The 14501-nt window shown below is 37.7% G+C and overlaps 1 protein-coding gene across 2 annotated transcripts in view; it reads left to right on the plus strand.

The window, feature by feature from the left end:
• LOC124563196 (ras-related protein Rab-37-like) overlaps window positions 1–13323 on the plus strand; it is a 334349-nt gene extending 321026 nt beyond the window's left edge. For both annotated transcript variants that reach the window (XM_047130964.1, XM_047130965.1), the window contains 2 exons: window positions 954–1095; window positions 12986–13323. In XM_047130964.1, coding sequence (XP_046986920.1) covers window positions 954–1095; window positions 12986–13094 — 251 coding nt within the window. In that variant the 3' untranslated portion in view covers window positions 13095–13323. The remainder of the gene's footprint in view (window positions 1–953; window positions 1096–12985) is intronic.
• Window positions 13324–14501: the final 1178 nt, after the last annotated feature.

The following is a 14501-nucleotide window of genomic DNA, read 5'->3' on the forward strand; positions in this document are numbered from 1 at the left end:
TATATTGCAAACAGAACAGATACCAGGTTGAGATTCATTGGAAAAATCTTCAGAAAAAGCAATTTATTCAAAAAATAAGTGGCTTACAAAATGCCCATTGAACTGATTCTTGTCTATTTCTCATCAGTCTCAAGCTTTTACTGGGTATGATTAATAGGAGAGGGAGTGGGGGAGGGGGGGGGGGGAGAGAGAGAGAGAGAGAGAGAGAGAGAGAGAGAGAGAGAGAGAGAGAGAGAGAGAGAGAGAGAGAGAGAGAGAGGGGGGGGGGGGGGGGGGGGGGGGAGAGAGCTGATTAGCTTCACCATCAGCCTACTGACCTTTGAGATCCTACAACACTGTAGCGAAGTAGCAACAAACAATATTAGTAAACATGAGTGAGTTGTGTGAATCAAATAATGCACTGTTATTACGTAAACAATGTCAGTGAGAGATGTCTACTTAGTAGCCTCAGTCCTTTCGTTGTGGTGTTACTTGAGTAAAATGACACTGTGACAACAATGTATCTTTACAGTTGTGGGCTGAGAGAAAGCTTTGTCCTTGTAAGTATAAGTTAGTAACACAAGGGATAGGTGAACTCATATACCCCTACCAGTTAATTCTTAAACCAATTTTTTTTTTAGCCCACATCCTCTGTGATGGTCAATTCTGTCACCTTCTACATATGGCCCTAAGTATCAAAGAGATTTACTGTTGAAATTTTGAGAGCCTATGTTCTCTTTACATTAGATCTCACCAACCCCCCCCCCCCCCCATCCCTGGCTCCCCCACCCCCTCCCCCACCCCATCGCTCACCACTAAACTACCTTTCACTAACAACCTCATCTTCAGTAACAGATCCACTCTAAGACTCTAAATGCTCTTGAAACTTATACTGTAAATGAATTTTTGTATACTCTGTGCGAATTTTGGTAGAATACTATCCTAATTCTGTACTCCTTGGTGTCCACTTTCAGGCAACAAGGCAGATTGCGGCTCAGATCGGTTGGTGAGGAAGGAGGATGGTGAGCGGCTAGCACGAGAGTACAATGTTGCCTTCATGGAAACCTCCGCTAAGACTGGCCTCAATGTAGAACTCAGCTTCCTGGCTGTTGCCAGGTAGGTTGTTCCATATTTGTATGTAGTGGCTGAAAGAGTGCTGAACTTACCAATAACAGTTTCCAAGAGTTTTCTTTAAACATAACAATCTTGTTGAATGTAAGTCGTATCTGTGACATGATTGGGGTGGAAGGAGGAACCATAAACTGTACTTGCTTCTTACTCTGTTACTGCACTGCATTCACCTGCCTCACTTTCTACCCATATAATGTATCAGCTTTCTGTAAGATACTTTGTTCCAGGTTTTACACATGTATTACTTTTTACATCATGGTTACTCAAAGAATGGTGATAATTTTGATGTTGTGCAGAGAAATGAAATATTGGAAAAGAATTAAAATGATTTGAAGCAAGATTTAAATTTATCTTTTTCCATTTGGGATAATTTTTTCTGGCTTAAGAGCTAACAGCAAAAATGATAACAACAGACAGTGGAAGAAACAAAATGTATTTATGGATGTATGGAAGTGAGATTTTATGAGACAGCAAGCTCTGGAGAAAAGGGAGGGATGGAGAAATCCAGGTAGACTGTACCAATTAGGGGCTTTGTGGAATGAGATGGTCCTAGTTGTTATGGCATAAGGGGTGCATTAAGAACAAAGCCAGACGTTACTGTTGTTTTCATAAATATGAAACTAGCTAGCTTTTGAAACTTGAGGTGTAATTCAGTTCTCTGAAATAGTGACAGAAAATTTGGTTGACAGGGCATCTGCAACTGAGCATCATGGAATCAGATAAAAAAACTGCTTCAGATACAATTTTTTTTGTTCAATTATGGCTGATTTCGAGTGATTAGAAACCCATCTTCAAGTGAAACAAGACTTCATTGGGAAGTTGGAGAAACTATGATAAAAGATCGTAAACCACTTAACACTTGAAACTTCCTGGCAGATTAAAACTGTGTGCTGGACAGAGACTCGAACTTGGGACCTTTGCCTTTCGTAGGCAAGTGCTCTACCAACTGAGCTACCGAAGCACGACTCACGCCCTGTACTCATAGCTTTAATTCTGCCAGTACCTCGTCTCCTACCTTCCAAACTTTACAGAAGCTCTCCTGCGAACCTTGCAGAACTAGCACTCCTGAAAGAAAGGATATTGCAAAGACATGGTTTAGCCACAGCCTGGGGGATGTTTCCAGAATGAGATTTTCACTCTGCAGCGGAGTGTGCGCTGTTATGAAACTTCCTGGCAGATTAAAACTGTGTGCCCGACCGAGACTCGAACTCGGGACCTTTGCCTTTCGCGGGCAAGTGCTCTACCAACTGAGCTACCGAAGCACGACTCACGCCCAGTACTCACAGCTTTAATTCTGCCAGTACCTCGTCTCCTACCTTCCAAACTTTACAGAAGCTCTCCTGCGAACCTTGCAGAACTAGCACTTGTGAAAGAAAGGATATTGCGGAGACATGGTTTAGCCACAGCCTTGGGGGATGTTTCCAGGATGAGATTTTCACTCTTCAGTGGAGTGTGCGCTAATATGAAACTTCCTGGCAGATTAAAAGTATGTGCCGGACCAAGACTTGAACTCGGGACCTTTGACTTTCGCGGGCAAGTGCTCTACCAACTGAGCTACCCAAGCACGACTCACACTGCAGAGTGACAATCTCATTCTGCAAACATACCCCAAGGCTGTGGCTACGATTGTGGCAAAGATTGCATCAGCATTGAAGCATATTAGTGTTGAGTCTGTATCTGTTCTTGGGCGCCATGACCGATCTCATTTGAACTCTTCTGTTAGGAGAGTTGATTTGGATTTGGAATGGCTGCTTATGTTGGGTGCAGGGTCACACATTGGTGTGGTTCCTGTTGATTCTCTCAATAGTTGGGATTATACCAGGCATGGCCTTCACCTCAACAGGAAAGGGCAGGGTAAAATGGCTGGAAAAATAGCAGGAAAGTTAAAGGGCGGAGGCACTGTAATGAGTGATAAAATACCAGTGGTTATAGGGTTTAGAAAAGACCCTTTTTTAGGGTAGGGAGGATAGAAAGAAAACAAGTTTTAAGAGGGATTAGGACTGAGACAAACCTTCAGTTTGAGAAAGAAACCAAAAAACGTAATTCTAGCTTATTACATCAGCATAAACAACTGCTGCTTAAGAATTTTCATCAATCAGCAGAAATTTCAACTCTACCCATTTTTAACTCACCTTTATTGCATTAAAATATTCAAGGACTTAGAAATAAAGTTAATGAATTAATTATGTGAATAGGTGTATCAGAGTCCTCAAATCCAGCTAACATAATCTGCCTCTCTGAACATCATGTGGCCACTGGTATAGAACTTCTAAGTGTTACAGGATTTAGGTTAGCATCTCACTTTTATATACCAGTAATGGAGAAAGGAGGAGCTGCCATATTCATCAGGAACTGTCATAAATTTAAGAACATAGACATCCATAATTTTGCCTACAACAGCATATGGATGTATGAGCAACAGAAGTAGAATTCCACAAAAAATTCTTCATAATATTAAGTGTACTTTAATCTGTTCGTAAACCACCTTGAAGCTGTACTGGCCCACTTAATAACCAAAAACAAAGAAATAGTGGTTGCTGGTAACTTCAGTGTTGATTTCCTTAAAGTATTCTCCCAATATGAACTTATTTGAGTTAGTAACGCTATCATTCAACTTAATTCCCACTGTAAAGTTCCCAACTAGGGTAGCCAATTGCTCACAAATGGCCATTTATAATATATTTATAGTAAAGTTCAATGAACAAAATTATATTACAAAACCAGTAGTCTATGGCCTCTTAGACCATGACATGCAATTCCTTTGGTTAAATGTTAATACTGAACAGGATATAAAACCTGTTAAATCTGAACTCAAGAGGGTAATCAATAAGGTAAAAATTGATTATTTTAGGACACTCCTCAGGGACATTCACTGGAGTGATGTTTACAGTGCTCATGGCATGAGTGAAAAATATAACACATTTGCTAATAAAGTGCTTACCTTATTTGAACACTGTTTTCCCCCAAAACTAACCAAAGTTAGAGCAAAGGCTAAAAAGCAGCTATGAATTACTCAAGGAATAGAGGTATCTCGTAAAACAAACAGAAAACTATCTGTCAATCCGAAACAGTTCTGATGTTGATGCTATAGCAGATTACAAGAAATACTGCAAAATATTAAAGACTGTAATACATACATCAAAGCAAAATCGTTTAACAAAAAAAAAAAAAGGGATATAGTGAAGGAGGAGACAAGCAGAACCAGACATGAAGATGGGCAAATAGCATTAAGAGTAAATGATACATTGGTGACAGATGTGTTTAGTGTTGCAGAACTTTTTGACAAACATTTTATAACTGTTACTGAAAAGTGGGGTTGCTAGGTTCTGTAGATACTATGATGGGGTACTTCAGACCAGACATTCCTAGTAACTTCCATATTATGAATTCGACCCCAGCAGAAGTAACGTCCATCATAAAATCTTTAAAATCAAAAACATCTAGTGGGTATCACAAAAAATCAACAAAGGTAATTACAGAATGTGATTCTGAGTTAAGTAGCATATTAAACTATCTGTGTAACCAGTTGTTTATCAGTGGAATATTTCCTGACTGGTTGAAATATGTTGAAGTTAAGCCACTGTTTAAGAAGAAATAGCATCAAATTTCCATCCAATTTCACTTTTGCCAACATTCTCAAAAATTTTAGAAAAAGTAACATACAACTGGCTTTATAATCATCTTATCACAAATAACATACAGTCAAAGTTGCAGTTCTGATATTGAGAAGGCCATCTACACTTAAAGTGAAAACATACTTAATTCATTAGACAAAAAATTGCAGGAAACTGGTATATTTTGTGATCTGTCAAAGGCATTTGACTGTGTAAATCACAATATCCTTTTAAGTAAATTACAGTGTTGTCCTGTAACAGGAAATGCTGCAAATTGGTTCAAATCTTATATCTCTGGCAGGAAACAAAGAGTGTTATTAGGAAAGAGACATGTATTAAGTTTCAGGCATCATCCATATGGGAATAATTATATGTGGGGTCCCATAAGGTTCCATCTTAGGGCTTTTACTTTTTCTTGTATATATCAATGACCTTTCATCAGTAACATTACCAGATGCAAAGTTTCTTTTGTTTGCTGATGATACAAACATTGTGCAATAAACAGCAAATCAAGAGTAGTTTTAGAAAGATTGGCTAATAAAATATTTGTGGACATTAATCACTGGTTCCTAGCCAATTCGTTGTCACTAAACTTTGAAAAAATGAACTACATGCAGTTCAGAACTTGTAAGGGGTGTCCCATGAGTATATGCCTAACATATGATGACAAGCAGATAGAGGAAGTAGACAGTGTTAAATTTTTGGATTACAGCTTTAATAAATTCAGCTGGGAGGTGCATACCACAGAACTGCTGAAGCACCTAAACAAATCTCTATTTGCAATGCAAATTCTGTCAGACATAGGGGATATGAAAATGAAAAAGCTGGAATACTATGCTTACTTTCACTTCATAATGTCATATGGAATTATTTTCTGGGTAATTCATCAAGTCAAGCTGAAGTTTTCCAGGCATAAAAAAAATTCAATAAGAGTTATATGTAGTGTGTACTCAAGAACATCCTGCAGTGGCCTGTTTAGGGAATGAGGGATACTAATTACTGCTTCCCAATATACATTACTGGCCATTAAAATTGCTACACCATGAAGATGATGTTCTACAGACACGAAATTTAACTGACAGGAAGAGGATGCTATGATATGCAAATGATTAGCTTTTCAGAGCATTCACACAAGGTTGGCACCAGTGGCAACACCTACAACGTGCTGACACGAGAAAAGTTTCCAACTGATTTCTCATATGCAGACAGCAGCTGACCAGTGTTGCCTGGTGAAACGTTGTCGTGATGCCTCGGGAAAGAGCAGAAATGAATACAATCACGTTTCCGACTTTGATAAAGGTCGGATTGTACCCTATTGTGATTGCAGTTTATCGTATCATGACATTGCTGCTTGCATTGCTCGATATCCAATGACTGTTAGCAGAATATGGAATCAGTGGGTTCAGGAGGGTAATACGGAATGCCGTGCTGGATCCCAATGGCCTCGTATCACTAACAGTCGAGGTGACAGGCATCTTATCCACATGGCTGTAACAGATCGTGCAGCCACGTCTCGATCCTTGAGTCAACAGATGGGGACGTTTGCAAGACAACAACCATCTTCACAAACAGTTCAACTATGTTTGCAGCAGCATGGACTATCAGCTCTGAGACCATGGCTGCGGTTACCCTTGACGCTGCATCACAGACAGGAGCGCCTGTGATGGTGTACTCAGCGACGAACCTGGGTGCACAAATGGCAAAACGTCTTTTTTTCGGATGAATCCAGGTTCTGGTTACAGCACCATGATGGTCGCATCCATATTTGGTGACATCGCGGTGAACGCTCATTGGAAGTGTGTATTCATCAACACCATACTGGCGTATCACGCGGCACGATGGTATGGGGTGCCATTGGTTACACGTCTCGGTCACCTATTGTTCGCATTGATGGCACTTTGAACAGTGGATGGCACATTTCAGATGTGTTATGACCTGTGGCTCTAACCTTCATTTGATCCCTGTGAAACCGTCCATTTCAGCAGGATAATGCAGTCGTGCATGTTGCAGGTCCTGTAAGGGCCTTTCTGGATACAGAAAATGTTTGACTGCTGCTCTTGCCAGCACATTCTGCAGATCTCTCACTAATTGAAAATGTCTGGTCAATGGTGGCCAACCAACTGGCTCATCACAATACGCCAATCACTACTCTTGATGAACTGTGGTATCTTGTTGAAGCTGCATGGGCAGCTGTACCTGTGCACGCCATCCAAGCTCTGTTTGACTCAGTGCCCAGGTGTATCAAAGCTGTTATTACGGCCAAAGGTGGTTGTTTTGGGTACTGATTTCTCAGGATCTATGCACCCAGATTGCGTGAAAATGTAATCACATGTCAGTTCTAGTATAATATATTTGTCCAATGAATACCTGTTTATCATCTGCATTTCTTCTTGGTATACCAAATTTAATGGCCAGCAGTGTATTCATTCCCTAATGAAATTTGTCATTAAATATATATCACTTTTTCAGACCAACAGCTCAGTTCATGGAATCAATACTAGAAATAAGAATAATCTTCACAAGGTTTTAAAGTCTCTTACTCTTTTACAGAAAGGTGTGCATTATTCAGGAACACACGTTTTCAATAACTTGCCAGCAGCCATAAAAAGCTTAACAACCAATGAAATTCAGTTTAAGAGAAGCTTATAGGATATATTTGTGGTCAACTCCATTGATGAATTTCTCAGTAGAGCCATCTCTCTCTCTCTCTCTCTCTCTCTCTCTCTCTCTCTCTCTCTCTCTCTCTCTCTCTCTCTGTGTGTGTGTGTGTGTGTGTGTGTGTGTGTGTGTGTGTGTGTGTGTGTGTGTGTGTGTTTACAATCTAACATCTGCACCATTTCAGTGCAGTAATATGTTCACTGTAAAAAAGTGTTGTAGTAGTTCTATTATAGGTTTATTACCTTATAAATAAAAAAAAAAACATTTTTTTTTAAATTCGGTGCATTAATGTGATCTTATTAAATAAGTATTGTAAAGTGATCCTTTCATATAATGTCCATTAAAAAAAATTGACTATCATTCCACTTGGGACCTGTGGAAGGTACATTAGCTTAGTTGTTTTAGTTGCAAATATTTGTCATGTATTATTGTTTTTCTGACACGTTCTACATCTTGGATGATCTCCTCACTATGGATCAATTGGAATGAAAGTAAATCTAATCTAATCTAATCTAAACCGGAAATGTCTCTCACACAAATGTAAGACTGTTTCACTCTTTGAATAATTTGATTAAGCCTGGAGTGACATTTGCATTGAATGTTAAAATGCAGAGCTTCATCAGTCACTCAACAAAGCGGGGGCAATCACACATAGTTGTGACTGATGTGTCACCCTTCACACAACTGCACTACACATGGTCATTTCTGGTGAGATGTTACTTGCACAACTGATTTTGGACAGCATTCAATATAACCAGAACAACTGCATACCTAATCCCTTTTATTTCCAATATTTTCACTAGGCCTTTGCCAGGGTAAATGTTTCAAAAAGTAAGAGCTGCCAAATAACCTGAAGGTGCAAGAATAAATGGAAAAACAGAAAACAGCAGCTTGGACAGTATAATAGTTAACAACCATAATAATTTGGAGTTTTCATTCAAAGCAAGAGAAGCTTTTACAATAAGACATATTAGTTTCTCATATAAAAACAAGACTTTGTAAAATCTGAAGATATTTCCACATACATTTTATAAATAACAGCACATCATTTGAAAGCCACAGTAACAGAACAGATACACCTAGAAGAATGTAAGTTAGTATCGCATTACTGTAGTGTAATATGTTTATATATACTAAAAGTGGAATAAAATCTCCAGCCACAGACCTATGCTGAGCAGCTATTTGAGTGAAGAACTTCAGCAATGCACTTGCAAACATACAAGACAGCAGTTCTAATAATATAGGCCACCAACAGGAATTAATCAAATAGAGGGTACTGATAAGACTTATTAGAAGTAACTGGCAAATGATTGTATGTGGAGATTTCAATATAGATATCTTCTCAGTTAGCTGATTAAGAGCACATAAGGTTACAAATATCCAACTTTTGTTTGATCCTCAAAGTAAGATTCAAAACAAGAATAAAATGTCATAATGAAACATCAGTTTATAATTTATTTTTGAATCGTACTGTCTTTAATCAAATTGGTGAGTGCACCACAATAAATGGTTTTTGTCTGTACTGGTCAAATGGCAGCAGAAAGCATTCCCAACAATCCATGTTCAATTAAGAAAGGCAAATGAAGATTCCACATGATGAATGATTAGTCAGTTACACAGTTTACAGGGTGAACATTGGGAAGAAGTTTACCAAGGACTCATAATAGAAGTGAAATTTATTTCTTTGTTACAAATATTCTTAGAGCTCCTAGAATCAAGTTTCATTTTACAATGGACTTCGGACATTTACACTTGAGGCTCCAAAAAAGAATGGCTAACATTTAGAATAAAAATACGTTGTGCTAGCAGGAGAGAGTTTTTTTAATGCAAAGGACTATCTGTAATCAATATGTAATAATGAACAACGAGCAGTTCCACAAAATTCCTTAGCACCTCATCAAAAAGGCAAAAAACTATGTACTATGCACAAAAAAATCAAAATTTTGAGAACAAATGAAGGACAATTTGAAGGATTATTAGGCATGACACAAAGAAACTTGGAAAGGCAAATGAATTCAACTCCCATATGACAGCAGCAGTGTGACAGGTGATATGAAATTGAAATCATTGGCTACCAAATACAATGAATTTCTTTCTGACAGTAGCTTCAAACACAGGAAAAAAAAGATCCACCAAAAGATGAAAGAATAAACTTGCTTAGATGGACATGCTGTGTACATGACGTATTAATACTGCAAAAAAAAAGCTATTAGGATAATTACTGGTTCTGCATATAAGGCACACTGTAAACCATTGTTCTGTGAACAGAAAATCATGACTGTTATAAACTTGTACATATACTATGTTCTAATTTATACGAAGAAGAAATTACCAGAAACAAAAACCAGAGAAAATGTACACAGCCACAATACAAGAAGGAATAGGTGCCTCTATGTTCCTTACCACAGGTTGTCAAAGTCACTCAACAGCTACGAAATCATGGGGTACAAATTATTTAATAAACTTCCTCAATCTGTTCAAGAATTACCTGAACAATTATTCAAACAAACAATTCACGACTGGCTAGTCCTCCACCCATTCTATGACATAAGAGAATTTATCAACTGTAATATAATACTATAATGTTAACAAGAAACCTGTTGTTTCTTTCAAACTATTAATTGTATTTTAGTATGTATATGACGTTGTCTATTGCTGTAATGGCCGAATGACAATAAAATTATTATTATTATTATTATTATGGCATACGCACTGACTATACATCAATCTTGCTAACTCATCTGTTAGAGATATCTAACCCTTCTGGATGTTATGGCATCTCAGTCAGAGTACTTAATTCGTGTGCTGACTGCAGTGACACCCTTCAGTTACATTTGTTAACAGTTGATGTGTCAATGTGTTTTTCCCAAAAGAGTTATGTATGCAGTGGTAACACCAATAAACAAAAGTAGACATAAGCAACTGACTTCTGGCTATAGAATGATCTCCTTCCTTCCTGTGATCCCAAAACTTTGTGAGAAAGTAACTCAGAACAGAACACTGAATCATATTTCTGAGAATAACCTTTTAACAGCTTTGTTTGACTTCTGTAGAAGCTTCTCTAGTGAAAAGGCAATATATAATCTTCTATTCTCAATTCCAATTCAATCAAATAACAAAAACTGCCCTGTTGGCCTTTCACTTAGGTCTTTGATTGTACATATACTAAAATTCTGATAGAACAACTAAACTTTTATTGCATAAAAGGCCTCTCCCTTGCATACCATGTAAACATACACCAATGAGCCAAAATGTTATGATCCTGCTCAATAAAGTATTGGTTCACCTTTTGAATGTTGGAATGGCAACAATTTTTTCCACCCACTGCACATAGCTTTCTACCCAAGGCAATTGCTATAAATTGTGGTTCATAGCAGAGGTAATTCAACTGAAAATTCTGTGTATGATCTTAAATGTAAGATTTACATCATTATCTTGGGAAAAAAATCTGACTGCACAATATTTTTTCTTTTCCCTGAGAGCTCGAGATGGAGGGGTCGAAGGCCGCCCGCCCCCCCCCCCCCCCCCCCCCCCCGCCCCATTACTCATGGGTATGAGTGCCCTTGGCAGGATTTATATGTTTTGTACAATGCTTACATACAAGTTATCTGGTAAGGCCAAAACTAATATTAAAATAAAGTATTCATTCATATGTCAGCCTCTTGATCCATGTCTCATAAAGCACAGTTCATAATCCCTACATGTGCAATACGTCAAATGAATAAGGAAAAATGTAATCAGATTTACTGAGCTGATACTTTAAAACTAGCTTCCAACAATAATATGCCAATGACAAGCTTGTAAACTATGTACACTCTAAGCCTTCTTTGATCCATTCTTTGGAACTAGTTTCACACCTCCTTGAAGGTGTTCTGAAGGAATTTAAAGAAACTTTTAATCTGCCATTCAGTAGACAGTTGGAGATTTTACTTGAAGTGGTAAATTTATACTTACATTGATGTCATGTCTGTTGTCAGCCAAACTAGACATGTTTTATTTCTATGTGTCACACAAATATATCTAATTCAGTTTGGTATTTGTGTTGAATGGTATTCATAAACTCATGGTTTCATTGTAAGATTTGTGTGTGGGAGAGGAGGGAGGGGGGGGGGGAGGACAGGGGAAGAGGTCAAGATCCAGGATCCAGGGATATGAAGCCCTAGCACCATTCCTCCTGTATCAGCTTGACTTTTTTTATTAAGATAATGCACCTTGAGCCATAATCTTTCCTTAAATGAAATAATTAACTCTGAGCACTACAGACATAATCCCAAATATTCATCTTTATTTTCTGCATTAAGTCTTTATCTCTGACTCTCATCCGTAACTGATATCACATCATCATCTATCTTCTATGAGTCACAATGCAGTATGCTTGGTAGCAGTGACCATTTCTGATCATGAAGCTGTTATTTCATACTTAGGTAATATACAGGGTATCCATCCTAAGAGTGATCAGACAAAATTTACCTGGTGTTTCAGAGTGTAATTACAATTTCATTTTAGCAATGTGTAGAGTGCATCAGCCCAAACAAATGCTACTCATTCTACCTCTCATGTGATGCCCAATGTCATTAGAAACCATCAATTTGTTTCCCATTACAAAAAAATCATTTTTAGAGTGGAATTTTATGTATCCATTCAATAGAGCAGTCCCAAATTATTCTAGAGTGATATGCATTTATTGATATGTATTAACAGGGACATTTAAATGTGAAGAATAACCACCACTTCAGGAGTGACTAAGCAGCACTGCTGCATGTTGGGGTAGCAGTCAGTACGGGCCATTCCTGCACTCTCGCCGCTGGAGTATAGGGTATACTTGTTTTACTGTTCCTGTTAACAAATCCTGAAAAAAAAGAAACATCACACTAGGCTAATTTGGGACCACTCTATCAAATGGACACATAAAATTCTGCTTTACAAATCAATTCTGTTATAATGGGAAACAAACTAACACTTTCTGCATGAAAGATATGATGAGTAGCATTTGTTTGGAATGACTCAAGCTATACAATGCAAAAATGAAATCACAAATATCTGCTGCAACACCAGAGAAAAGGTACCTGACAACTTTTAGGAGAGGCACATGGCAGATGAGTTATTGAATAGTGTCAGTGACTGTGATAAGTACTAGTCAGTGAAATGTTGTGTTGAGGATCTCGATGATAGAGATGGAAGGAGGGGTGTAAAATGCAGTGCCTTAACTTTAACCTCCTTCTGCTAAAATTCAACAAGAACACCAATAATTTGTGTGAAAATGCTAAAAATTTCGCACATGGCTTTGAAGCACATTCTGATGAGCCACCTCTCATTATCTTATCTCAATTCTGTTCATGAAAATGTATCCATTAACAAAACTGAACATTGCTGCATTGTATAAATGTTGTATAGGTACTTAACTTTCTTCTTGAAACCTAACTGATCTGTAAGTTTAGGAAATAACTGCATTTTTACAGATGAACTGATAACTCAGAAATCCCATAAGTTTCCATATTCTTATTCATCAGTGTTAAACCTGTGAACTGCAGCTGCATAAATAAAGATTTTATACACAGCAATATCATTTTGAAATACCTGTCAACTGAAATTACTGTTTTCAGGGAGCTGAAGTCACGCAAGACTGGGAATTCAGATGCCAACAAGTTCAACGTACAAGAGTATGTGCGTGAGCAGGCACAGCGTGGCTCATGTCCACCTTGCAACACGTGAGCTTTCAGGATTGTCGTCTCTGCTGTGTTAAGAATGTTTTGTACCTGCTAGCGTGTTGCACATGGACTGCTGTGTCATCTACAACAGATCTGAATACTTAAGACACAATGATATATTATGAATAGCCTTCATTCAGTTGATTTTATTAGTTCGTTGCAACATTGTAAGTTACCAAGCCACAAAAACACTAGTGTACTCTATGCAAATATAATGTCACTGACATTGATAATTGGGTACATTTTCCATGGAAGAAATTAAAACTAAAATCTTGAACACTGGCAATGGATGCCTCCAGTTACATTTTGTCAAGGTAATGCTGCTACACTCCAGCACATTCTTTTGTGCAGAACTATTGATATGAAAATAAAAGATACAGAGATTGGAACAATCTGTTTAACATATCAGTAACATTTGTTTTCATCATAGAATGTAATGCTTAGTTACAGAAAATAGTCTCATTCCGTTTAATAAAACTATTTTTATGCCTATAATCCTTCATTCACATCACTAAAATTGGACCAATTATGTCCCACTATAATAATGTTTGAAATTCTGCAGAGTCATTTAACTAAAACAACTTTCAAATGAGTACTTCTTCTTTCATAGTGAATAACTGTACTGAGTATTTTTGATAAGCTATTTAGCTTAGTGGGAAACACATCCAAGCAACTAAGCTTATTTCAACATTAATGAGTTTTTTAAATACAAGCCCTCGACACAATTCAGTTTTTAATTCATTTCAGTTCAGATGAATCTTTTATTTGTAACTATACTCCTATTTATCCTCATTTTGTTAAAGACAATAGGAGTACTACTTTGGGGTGTTATTTAAACTACTGATTTCATGCATTATTTTAAAAATAAAACTTCTGAAGGCTCAGTGGGTGATAGCTATACATGTTCTATTTTTCGTATTTCCAGAGAGAGTATATTTCAAATTTATCCACAAATACATTACATTTTATCTTTCAGATACTAAACCCAAAGAGCTCTTCTCCCGCCCCCCCCCCCCTCCCCACCCCACAACTGCCCCCCCCCCCCCCCCCCCGCGCCGCCACCCCAAATCACCATTTCTGATACTTTGTGAATTCAAATATAGTATTCTCAAGCAGAGATAATTTCTCTGTCCACCATCCTCCTCCTCCCACCGCTTGATTAAAAACTAGTCTCAGCTGTTGCAATATACACACTGCATTTTATTACATCCTTTTAATACTGACATTACCAAATAGTACACACAGTTATTATTTAATTCTGCTCGAAAAATATTTTAGCTAAACTATGGCAGCTTATACTCATATGAAGCTCTTACCTTTGCGCCTGAATTATTATTTCTCATAGTTAATTTCAGTTATGAGGTTTTATGACTACCGTCTTCCACCACTCTTTATGTTTCTTATCCTGACA

The sequence above is a fragment of the Schistocerca americana genome, chromosome 1 (assembly GCF_021461395.2).
Source record: "Schistocerca americana isolate TAMUIC-IGC-003095 chromosome 1, iqSchAmer2.1, whole genome shotgun sequence".
NCBI classification, from domain to species: Eukaryota; Metazoa; Arthropoda; class Insecta; order Orthoptera; family Acrididae; genus Schistocerca; species Schistocerca americana.